General features: G+C 48.6%; 1 protein-coding gene across 6 annotated transcripts in view; it reads right to left on the reverse strand.

The window, feature by feature from the left end:
• LOC110516041 (Janus kinase and microtubule interacting protein 3) overlaps positions 1-12,474 on the reverse strand; it is an 89,589-nt gene that overhangs the window by 42,535 nt on the left and 34,580 nt on the right. For all 6 annotated transcript variants that reach the window (XM_090228812.1, XM_090228809.1, XM_090228811.1 and 3 more), the window contains exons 3-4: positions 7,996-8,238; positions 7,014-7,256 (exon numbers count right to left, since the gene is read on the reverse strand). In XM_090228812.1, the coding sequence (XP_090084938.1) occupies positions 7,014-7,256; positions 7,996-8,238 (486 nt within the window). The remainder of the gene's footprint in view (positions 1-7,013; positions 7,257-7,995; positions 8,239-12,474) is intronic.

Consider the following 12,474-nt stretch of genomic DNA (forward strand, 5'->3'; position numbering starts at 1 on the left):
TGTTATAAACTAGTGGAAACCTGTACATGAGACTGTTGTTCTGTTATAAACTAGTGGAAACCTGTACATGAGACTGGTGTTCTGTTATAAACTAGGGGAAAGCTGTACATTAGACTGTTGTTAGGTTATGTGTCTACATTAATTCATTACACAGTATCTAATCTGTCATTTCCAGTGTTCTGACTGTAGATGTCACTGACAGTAACCTAAACCAGACATATGAACCGTCCTCACTCTCCGGTCTTCTATTAAAATAACATTACAGTTGTCATCAATGTGACACAGCCGCTATATCAGACAGACAGTAGAACACTAGACTGTGACAGAGCCACTATATCAGACAGACAGTAGAACACTAGACTGTGACACAGCCGCTATATCAGACAGACAGTAGAACACTAGACTGTGACACAGCCGCTATATCAGACAGACAGACAGACAGTAGAACACTAGACTGTGACAGAGACACTATATCAGACAGACAGTAGAACACTAGACTGTGACAGAGCCACTATATCAGACAGACAGTAGAACACTAGACTGTGACAGAGCCACTATATCAGACAGACAGACAGTTAGACAGTAGAACACTAGACTGTGACAGAGCCACTATATCAGACAGACAGTAGAACACTAGACTGTGACAGAGCCACTATATCAGACAGACAGTAGAACACTAGACTGTGACAGAGCCACTATATCAGACAGACAGACAGTTAGACAGTAGAACACTAGACTGTGACAGAGCTACTATATCAGACAGACAGTAGAACACTAGACTGTGACAGAGCCACTATATCAGAGAGACAGTAGAACACTAGACTGTGACAGAGCCACTATATCAGAGAGACAGTAGAACACTAGACTGTGACAGAGCCGCTATATCAGACAGACAGTAGAGCACTAGACTGTGACAGAGACACTATATCAGACAGACAGTAGAACACTAGACTGTGACAGAGCCACTGCATCAGGAGCAGACAGACAGTAGAACAACACTAGACTGACCAGGCCATGGTGAGTTAGATCAGTCAGGAAGCTACGCTGGGGTATCTGTGACAACAGGTATAATTCATACAAACACTTACTGCCCCAAATGACACTGTATTCTCGCTATGTAGTGCATTACTTTTGGCCAGGGAATAAGTTGCCATGGCAATTTGGAGCCAGCCAGTGGCATCACCACTGAAATATAGTGAGAATGGCCCAGAGGTATTATTCAAGTGTTTTAACTATTCTTCTCAGCCACCCAGTCACCCAGTCACCCAGTCACCCAGTCACCCAGTCACCCAGCCACCCAGTCACCCAGTCTCCCAGTCACTCAGTCACCCAGTCACCCAGTCACCCAGTCTCCCAGTCACTCAGCCACCCAGCCACCCAGTCACCCAGTCTCCAAGTCACCCAGCCACCCAGTCACCTAGCTACCCAGCCACCCAGTCACCCAGCCACCCAGCCACCCAGTCACCCAGTCACACAGTCTCCCAGTCACCCAGCCACCCAGCCACCCAGTCAACCAGTCACCCAGTCTCCCAGCCACCCAGACACCCAGTCACCTAGCTACCCAGTCACCCAGTCACCCAGCCACCCAGTCACCCAGCCACCCAGCCACCCAGTAACCCAGTCACCCAGTCTCCCAGCCACCCAGCCACCCAGTCACCTAGCTACCCAGCCACCCAGTCACCCAGCCACCCAGTCACCTATCTACCCAGCCACCCAGCCACCCAGCCACCCAGTCACCCAGCCACCCAGTCACCTAGCTACCCAGCCACACAGTCACCCAGCCACCCAGTCACCTATCTACCCAGCCACCCAGCCACCCAGTCACCCAGCCACCCAGTCACCCATTCACCCAGTCACCCAGCCACCCAGTCACCTAGCTACCCAGCCAGACCATAATAAACAGCTCTGTGGGCTTTAGGTGTGAAAACCCCATGATTCATCGTCACAGCGATGATGATGCAAGTGATGTGCCCTGGAGATGGTGTTTCCATGGTGATCAGCAGGCAGGCCTAAATTAGGGGGCTAACGTTACTCACTAGATGAATGGAGACAGGTGCTGTGGCATAGATCAATGACTCTGAGTCCACAATGGCAGTCTATTCCCTATATTCTGCTTTACTTTTGACCAGGGAAAATGTGGCTCTGGTAAAAAAGAAGTGCACTTAATAGGGAATAGGGTGCCATTTGGGATGCAGACCCTTTCTACAAGCAACATAAATCTGCACTTGCCCCTTTGACCTCTCAGCCTGGGTTAGCTGTAAAACCCACTGTCCACTGTCTCAGCCTGGGTTAGCTGTAAAACCCACTGTCCACTGTCTCAGCCTGGGTTAGCTGTAAAACCCACTGTCCACTGTCTCAGCCTGGGTTAGCTGTAAAACCCACTGTCTGCTGTCCACTGTCTCAGCCTGGGTTAGCTGTAAAATCTACTGTCCACTGTCTCAGCCTGGGTTAGCTGTAAAACCCACTGTCCACTGTCTCAGCCTGGGTTAGCTGTAAAACCCACTGTCCACTGTCTCAGGCTGGGTTAGCTGTAAAACCCATTGTCTCAGCGTGGGTTAGCTGAAAAACACACTGTCTCAGCCTGGGTTAGCTGTAAAACCCACTGTCCAATGTCTCAGGCTGGGTTAGCTGTAAAACCCACTGTCCACTGTCTCAGCCTGGGTTAGCTGTAAATCCCACTGTCCACTGTCTCAGCCTGGTTTAGCTGTAAAACCCACTGTCCACTGTCTCAGGCTGGGTTAGCTGTAAAACCCACAATCCACTGTCTCAGCCTGGGTTAGCTGTAAATCCCACTGTCTACTGTCTCAGTCTGGGTTAGCTGTAAAACCCACTGTCCACTGTCTCAGCCTGGGTTAGCTGTAAATCCCACTGTCCACTGTCTCAGCCTGGATTAGCTGTAAAACCCACTGGCTGCTGTCCACTGTCTCAGCCTGGGTTAGCTGTAAATCCCACTGTCCACTGTCTCAGGCTGGGTTAGCTGTAAAACCCACTGTCCACTGTCTCAGCCTGGGTTAGCTGTGAATCCCACTGTCCACTCTCTCAGCCTGGGTTAGCTGTAAAACCCACTGTTCACAGTCTCAGCCTGGATTAGCTGTAAATCCCACTGATCACTGTCTCAGGCTGGGTTAGCTGTAAAACCCACTGTCCACTGTCTCAGCCTGGGTTAGCTGTAAAACCCACTGTCCACAGTCTCAGCCTGGGTTAGCTGGAAAACCCACTGTCCACTGTCTCAGCCTGGGTTAGCTGTGAAACCCACTATCCCAGCCTGGGTTAGATGTAAAGCAGACTATCCACTGTCTCAGCCTGGATTAGCTGTAAAAACCCACTGTCTCAGCCTGGGTTAGCTGTAAAGCAGACTGCCCACTGTCTCAGCCTGGATTAGCTGTAAAAACCCACTGTCTCAGCCTGGGTTAGCTGTAAAACCCACTGTCCACTGTCTCAGCCTGGGTTAGCTGTAAAACCCACTGTCCACTGTCTCAGCCTGAGTTAGCTGTAAAGCCCACTGTCCACTGTCTTAGCCTGGGTTAGCTGTAAAAACCCACTGTCCACTGTCTCAGCCTGGGTTTGCTATAAAACCCATTGTCTCAGCCTGGGTTAGCTGTAAAGCCCACTGTCCACTGTCTCAGCCTTAGTTAGCTGTAAAGCCCACTGTCCACTGTCTCAGCCTGGGTTAGCTGTAAAGCCCACTGTCCACTGTCTCAGCCTGGGTTAGCTGTAAAACCCACTGTCCACTGTCTCAGCCTGGGTTAGCTGTAAAAACCCACTGTCCACTGTCTCAGCCTGGCTTAGCTGTTAAACCCACTGTCCACTGTCTCAGCCTGGGTTAGCTGTAAAAACCCACTGTCCACTGTCCACTGTCTCAGCCTGGGTTAGCTGTAAAACCCACTGTCCACTGTCTCAGCCTGGGTTAGCTGTAAAACCCACTGTCCACTGTCTCACTATGGGTTAGCTGTGAAACCCACTATCTCAGCCTGGGTTAGATGTAAAGCAGACTATCCACTGTCTCAGCCTGGATTAGCTGTAAAAACCCACTGTCTCAGCCTGGGTTAGCTGTAAAGCAGACTGTCCACTGCCTCAGCCTGGGTTAGCTGTAAAACCCACTGTCCACTGTCTCAGCCTGGGTTAGCTGTAAAACCCACTGTCCACTGTCTCAGCCTGGTTTAGCTGTAAAACCCACTGTCCACTGTCTCAGCCTGGGTTAGCTGTAAAACCCACTGTCCACTGTCTCAGCCTGGGTTAGCTGTAAAACCCACTGGCTGCTGTCCACTGTCTCAGCCTGGGTTAGCTGTAAAACCCACTGTCTCAGCCTGGTTTAGCTGTAAAACCCACTGTCCACTGTCTCAGCCTGGGTTAGCTGTAAAACCCACTGTCCACTGTCTCAGCCTGGGTTAGCTGTAAAGCCCACTGTCCACTGTCTCAGCCTGGGTTAGCTGTAAAACCCACTGTCCACTGTCTCAGCCTGGGTTAGCTGTAAAACCCACTGTCCACTGTCTCAGTCTGGGTTAGCTGTAAAACCCACTGTCCACAGTCTCAGCCTGGGTTAGCTGTAAAACCCACTGTCCACTGTCTCAGTCTGGGTTAGCTATAAAACCCACTGTCCACAGTCTCAGCCTGGGTTAGCTATAAAACCCACTGTCCACTATACTTCCAGACAGCCCGTATCATTCCCAGATAGACAGTTGCTATGTTCCACACATATATAGTACATCTCTATCACCGTATCTATGACTAAGAACCATCGGAGGGTGTCGTCCCATCAGTGTGTGTGTGTGTGTGTGTGTGTGTGTGTGTGTGTGTGTGTGTGTGTGTGTGTGTGTGTGTGTGTGTGTGTGTGTATGTGTGTGTGTGTGTGTGTGTGTGTGTGTGTGTGTGTGTGTGTGTGTGTGTGTGTGTGTGTTTGTGTGTGTGTGATAGACAGAAGGAAGGAAGGAAGGAAGGAAGGAAGGAAGGAAGGAAGGAAGGAAGGAAGGAAGGAAGGAAGGAAGGAAGGAAGGAAGACAGGCATACAGGTAGGCATACAGGCAGGGAAAGAGAGAGAGAGAGAGAGAGAGAGAGAGAGAGACAGACAGACAGACAGACAGACAGGAAGGCTTCCTATTATAGTCAAGTGCCCAATGAGAACACCATGCCAAAATCCATGTTGTCCTGCCTGACATTTTAAAAGCATTTTTAACTGACATGATTGAGCCATAAATCAATCATCCTTGGAAAAAAAACTAAAATCCAGATGTGAAAAATGAGCATCGGGTTGTGCTTGACATTTGGCAACATGCAGGCTAACGTTCTTCAATATCGCTGAATATGTCTGGGGATACATCGTGCTTGTATTTTAGGCAAGAGAGATTTCCTGTGAAAGGTGTTATGAAATGGTTAGGAGGTCCGTACCTAGCGACCTCATCACGCTGTACCAATAATTAGGGTAACGCATACCCTCCTGTGTCTTATTTCTTAATTACATAACAAGACGTCATTGTTAAGGATAAGGTATTCATTCTGAAGGTACAGGCAGGTCCCTAACGGCCCGCTGAGAGGGTTAGTAGGTCAGTCATTTAGCATCTAACTTTTGTCAATGACTCTCACTGGCAGCTAGATATCGTAGCTTGCCCTATTCAAATCAGCAGGGGCCACAAACAGAAACATATCGACAGCATTCACCTGGCTATAGCCTGCTGATGCTAACCTGTCTGCTACATTCACCTGGCTATAGCCTGTTGATGCTAACCTGTCTGCTACATTCACCTGGCTATAGCCTGTTGATGCTAGCCTGTCTGCTATATTCACCTGGCTATAGCCTGCTGATGCTAGCCTCTCTGCTATATTCACTTGGCTATAGCCTGCTGATGCTAGCCTCTCTGCTACATTCACCTGGCTATAGCCTGTTGATGCTAGCCTGTCTGCTACATTCACCTGGCTATAGCCTGTTGATGCTAGCCTGTCTGCTATATTCACCTGGCTATAGCCTGCTGATGCTAACCTGTCTGCTACATTCACCTGGCTATAGCCTGTTGATGCTAGCCTGTCTGCTATATTCACCTGGCTATAGCCTGCTGATGCTAGCCTCTCTGCTATATTCACTTGGCTATAGCCTGCTGATGCTAGCCTCTCTGCTACATTCACCTGGCTATAGCCTGTTGATGCTAGCCTGTCTGCTACATTCACCTGGCTATAGCCTGTTGATGCTAGCCTGTCTGCTATATTCACCTGGCTATAGCCTGCTGATGCTAGCCTCTCTGCTACATTCACCTGGCTATAGCCTGCTGATGCTAGCCTCTCTGCTACATTCGGCTGGCTATAGCTTGCTGATGCTAACCTGTCTGCTACATTCACCTGGCTATAGCCTGCTGATGCTAGCCTCTCTGCTACATTCGCCTGGCTATAGCTTGCTGATGCTAACCTGAACCAGACTATAGGGAAAGTGGTCCCTGGACCTCCTGGAGCTCAGTACATCAGAGTGCATCCCAAATGACATCCTATGTAGTTCACTACTTTGACCAGAACCAATAGAGCTCTGGCCAAAAGTAGTTCACTATGTAGGGACGATCTCCCTATGCAGGACGATCTCTGAGCTCTCCTCACAGGTCACCTGATCTCTACTCACTACAGCCCATTAAAGCCCATTACAGTAAACGCCATGTTATCAGCCCTCCATTACACATTACACTCTCATTCAGAAGGGATCATGGGACTGTAAATAACATGTACAGTTTATAAAGTAATGAGGTCCACTCTGCTGTGTGTGTGTGTGTGTGTGTGTGTGTGTGTGTGTGTGTGTGTGTGTGTGTGTGTGTGTGCGTGCGTGCGTGCGTGCGTGCGTGCGTGTGTTTGTGAGTGCGTGCGTGCGTGTGTGTGTGTGCGCATGTGTGTGTATGTATGTGTGTGTGCGTGTCTGTGTCTGTCTGTGCGTGTATGTGTCTGTGTGTGTGTGTGCGCGTGAGTGCGTGTCTGTGTCTGTCTGTGCGTGTATGTGTGTGTGTATGTGTGTGTGTGTGATGAGGAGTATAAATCCCTCTCACCAGTCTGCGTATCTCCCTCTCACACTCCCTCTTGATGCGGGTGATCTCCTCCTGGTGTACATGATAGACGGACCGTATCTCAGCAGCCTTGGTCTTGTCTGCCTGGACGGCCAAGTTCAGAGCTTCCTCCATCTGTCTCTTCATGCCCTTCAGCTCATAGATCTCCTGCTGTAGTCTGCTCCTCTCCCCCTCAAAACCACGCCTGGCCTCCTCACGCGCCTCCGCAAACAGAGCCGTCTTCACCTGACAGGGAGGGTAGGTTACCCGGAGGTTAGAGTGGTGGACCAGTAACCAGAATGTCCGCCGCAGGTTCCCTGATGGACTGGACTGGCTACTGTCTGCTTGTATCAGAACATTACTAAAATCCACTACCACCTAAACATCTCCCAGGATGCTGCACTGCAGCTGAACCTGTGCTGTATCTAGCCTGTCCTGTGTGTGTGTGTGTGTATCAGTGGTGTCAAGGGGCCTCCATTCTCTCCTGTGTGTATATGTATCAGTGGTGTCCAGGGTGACCATTCTCTCCTGTGTGTGTGTGTATCAGTGGTGGCCATTCTCTACTGCGTGTGTGTGTATCAGTGGTGTCAAGGGGCCTCCATTCTCTCCTGTGTGTATATGTATCAATGGTGTCCAGGGTGACCATTCTCTCCTGTGTGTGTGTGTATCAGTGGTGGCCATGCTCTCCTGTGTGTGTATGTATCAGTGGTGTCCAGAAGGCTCCCATTCTCTCCTGTGTGTGTGTGTATCAGTGTGGTCCAGGGGGCTCCCATTCTCTCCTGTGTGTGTATGTATCAGTGTGGTCCAGGGGGCTGCCATTCTCTCCTGTGTGTGTGTGTGTGTGTATCAGTGGTGTCCAGGGGGCTCACATTCTCTCCTGTGTGTGTATGTATCAGTGGTGTCCAGGGGATTGGGAATAACGTAAGACAGCAAAAATATGAACTTCCGATTCCAATTTTGACAATGAAGTTGTATTGTATGGTACCTTGTCTGTGGATCCATCTCGCAGCGCATTAACCAGCGCCTGTAGTCTCTGGATCTCTCCGTCTTTGATCTTGATAACCCTCATCAGCTCCAGCTCGTGAGTCCGTAGCAGCGTCTCCCTGAGCCCCAGGAGCTCCTTAGTCTTCTCCTCGTGGAGCTTGGCCTTCAGCTCAGTCACCACCACTGTAGACTTGTGTTGCTCATGTCTCACCTCATGGCTCTTCTCTCTCTCCAGCTTACTAACCTAGAGAAAGAGAGAGAAAGAAAGAGAGAGAGAGGGAGAGAGAGAGAGGGGGAGAGAGAGGGACGGACGGACGGAGAGAAAGCGAGAGACAGAGAGAGTGAGTGAGTGAGAGAGAGAGAGAGTGAGAGGGAGAGAGAGAGAGAGACGGACAGAGGGAGAGAGAGAGAGAGAGGGAGGGAGAGAGAGAGAGAGAGAGAGAGAGAGAGTGAGAGAGAGAGAGAGAGGAACAGCGAGAGAGAGAGAGAGAGAGAGAGAGAGAGAGACGGACGGACGGAGAGAGAGAGAGAGAGGGGGAGAGAGAGAGAGAGAGAGGGAGAGAGGGTGACAGATGGAGAGGAAGCGAGAGAGAGAGAGAGAGAGAGACAGACAGACAGACAGACAGAGGGAGAGAGAGAGGGGGGGTAAGAGGGAGAGGGTGAAGTCTAATTCACTAGAGGAAACCTTGTCATGTCATGTCATTCCATTCACTCATAGCCCAAGTTGAACAGACCTCTCTGTATGTCTAGCTTATTAACCAACAGAGAGAGATGGACGGACGGATAGACACCAGACAGAGCAACATCAGACATCACAGACACTCACAGCCCAGCAGCAAAACCACTCAGAACACATTCAGTCAGATGGACTGGAGACAGTGTTCTGAAATGCTGAAAGATTTGATGTTATGCCCCGAGGATTCATACTGTGCTGTCACTTTAGACAAGGGAGATCCATTGTTACAGTAGGTTGTAGAGATTGTAGGTCGGGTCAGGTCATAGATTTTGTACACTGCTGCTACTTTCTGTTTATTATCTATGCATAGTCACTTCACCCCTACCTACATGACCTCAACTAACCTGTACCCCTGCACACTGACTCAGTACAGATACCCCCTGTATAGAGCCTCCACACTGACTCAGTACAGATACCCCCTGTATAGAGCCTCCACACTGACTCAGTACAGATACCCCCTGTATAGAGCCTCCACACTGACTCAGTACAGATACCCCCTGTATAGAGCCTCGTTATTGTTGTTTTATTGTTGCTTTTTATTTTAGTCTACTTGGTCATTATTTTCTTAACTCTTTGTTGAACTGCACTGTTGGTTAAGGGCTTGTAAATACGTGAAATATAATATGTCCCGGTAAAGTCTACACCTGTTGTATTCAGCACGTGTGACAAATAAAGTTTGATTTGACTTGATATCTAGCCTACATGCAGAGGAGTTCCCACTGGCTCTAAGTCATACTACATAGTACGTGTCCCCCTGACCCCTCCTGACTTGCTATCTAGCCTACATGCAGAGGAGTTCCCACTGGCTACATAGTATGTGTCTCCTGACCCCTCCTGACTTGATATCTAGCCTACATGCAGAGGAGTTCCCACTGGCTCTAAGTCATACTACATAGTACGTGTCCCCCTGACCCCTCCTGACTTGATATCTAGCCTACATGCAGAGGAGTTCCCACTGGCTCTAAGTCATACTACATAGTACGTGTCCCCCTGACCCCTCCTGACTTGATATCTAGCCTACATGCAGAGGAGTTCCCACTGGCTCTAAGTCATACTACATAGAACGTGTCCCCCTGACCCCTCCTGACTTGATATCTAGCCTACATGCAGAGGAGTTCCCACTGGCTCTAAGTCATACTACATAGTACGTGTCCCCCTGACCCCTCCTGACTTGATATCTAGCCTACATGCAGAGGAGTTCCCACTGGCTCTAAGTCATACTACATAGAACGTGTCCCCCTGACCCCTCCTGACTTGATATCTAGCCTACATGCAGAGGAGTTCCCACTGGCTCTAAGTCATACTACATAGTACGTGTCCCCCTGACCCCTCCTGACTTGATATCTAGCCTACATGCAGAGGAGTTCCCACTGGCTCTAAGTCATACTACATAGTACGTGTCCCCCTGACCCCTCCTGACTTGATATCTAGCCTACATGCAGAGGAGTTCCCACTGGCTCTAAGTCATACTACATAGTACGTGTCCCCCTGACCCCTCCTGACTTGATATCTAGCCTACATGCAGAGGAGTTCCCACTGGCTCTAAGTCATACTACATAGTACGTGTCCCCCTGACCCCTCCTGACTTGATATCTAGCCTACATGCAGAGGAGTTCCCACTGGCTCTAAGTCATACTACATAGTACGTGTCCCCCTAGTAACCCACAGGTTTATTTGGGGTCATATTGAGTCTCTCCCACCACTTTAACACTGACTGACAGGTGCTGCTCCAGGCACACCAACCACAAATAGCCCTGCACCAGAACGGACCACTACAGAGGATCCAATGTACTGTATGCATGGCTAGACAAATAACAGATTACAGAGTACTAATGGGAGGAGGGAGGGAGGGTGTGACTAATGGGAGGGAGGGAGTGACTAATGGGATGGAGGGAGTGACTAATGGGAGGGAGGGAGTGACTAATGGGAGGAAGGGAGTGACTAATGGGAGGAAGGGAGTGACTAATGGGAGGGAGGGAGTGACTAATGGGAGGGAGGGAGTGACTAATGGGAGGGAGGGTGTGACTAATGGGAGGGAGGGAGTGACTAATGGGAGGGAGGGAGTGACTAATGGGAGGGAGGGTGTGACTAATGGGAGGGAGGGAGTGACTAATGGGAGGGAGGGAGTGACTAATGGGAGGGAGGGTGTGACTAATGGGAGGCAGTGACTAATGGGAGGGAGAGAGGGGGGAGAGGGCGAGGGAGGGAGTGACTAATGGGAGGGAGGGAGGGAGGGAGGGAGGGAGGGAGGGAGGGAGGGAGGGAGGGAGGGAGGGAGGGAGGGAGGGAGGGAGGGAGGGAGGGGTGTGACGGAGGGGTGTGATTTCTCTTCTCCAGGGCAGACCTAAAGATAGTCTCAATTAAACCATTGGCACATTCATTATTTATTTTATTTGAGCCTTTATTTAACTAGGCAAGTCAGTTAAGACCAAATTCTTATTTACAATGACGGCCTACCTAGGAACAGTGTACACCCGCACTGCCTTGTTCAGGGGCAGAACGACAGATTTTTACCTTGTCAGCTCGGGGATTCGATCTAGCAACCTTTACGGTTACTAGTCCAACGCTCTAACCACTAGGCTACCTGCCGCCCCTTTCTACATGGCTGGATTGGTCTACAGATGTAATAGCTGTATCCTCTGTTGGTCTACAGATGTTATAACTATCCTCTGTTAGTCTGCAGATGTTATAACTATCCTCTGTTAGTCTACATATGTTATAACGATCCTCTGTTAGTCTACAGATGTTATAACTATCCTCTGTTAGTCTACAGATGTTATAACTATCCTCTGTTGGTCTACAGATGTTAGAACTATCCTCTGTTAGTCTACAGATGTTATAACTATCCTCTGTTGGTCTACAGATGTTATAACTGTATCCTCTGTTGTCTACAGATGTTATAACTATCCTCTGTTGGTCTACAGATGTTATAACTATCCTCTGTTAGTCTACAGATGTTATAACTATCCTCTGTTGTCTAAAGATGTTATAACTATCCTCTGTTGGTCTACAGATGTTATAACTCTCCTCTGCTAGTCTACAGATGTTATAACTATCCTCTGTTAGTCTACAGATGTTATAACTGTATCCTCTGTTAGTCTACAGATGTTATAACTATCCTCTGTTAGTCTACAGATGTTATAACTATCCTCTGTTGTCTACAGATGTTATAACTATCCTCTGTTGGTCTACAGATGTTATAACTCTCCTCTGCTAGTCTACAGATGTTATAACTATCCTCTGTTAGTCTACAGATGTTATAACTATCCTCTGTTAGTCTACAGATGTAATAGCTGTATCCTCTGTTGGTCTACAGATGTTATAACTATCCTCTGTTGTCTACAGATGTTATAACTATCCTCTGTTAGTCTACAGATGTTATAACTATCCTCTGTTGGTCTACAGATGTTATAACTATCCTCTGTTGGTCTACAGATGTTATAACTATCCTCTGTTAGTCTACAGATATTATAACTATCCTCTGTTGTCTACAGATGTAATAACTATCCTCTGTTAGTCTACATATGTTATAACTATCCTCTGCTAGTCTACAGATGTTATAACTATCCTCTGTTGGTCTACAGATGTTATAACTCTCCTCTGCTAATCTACAGATGTTATAACTATCCTCTGTTGGTCTACAGATGTTATAACTCTCCTCTGCTAGTCTACAGATGTTATAACTATCCTCTGTTGGTCTACAGATGTTATAACTATCCTCTGTTAGTCTACAGATGTTATAAC

Source organism: Oncorhynchus mykiss, unplaced genomic scaffold (assembly GCF_057628025.1).
Source record: "Oncorhynchus mykiss isolate SJ-2025 unplaced genomic scaffold, ASM5762802v1 scaffold101, whole genome shotgun sequence".
Classification (NCBI taxonomy): domain Eukaryota; kingdom Metazoa; phylum Chordata; class Actinopteri; order Salmoniformes; family Salmonidae; genus Oncorhynchus; species Oncorhynchus mykiss.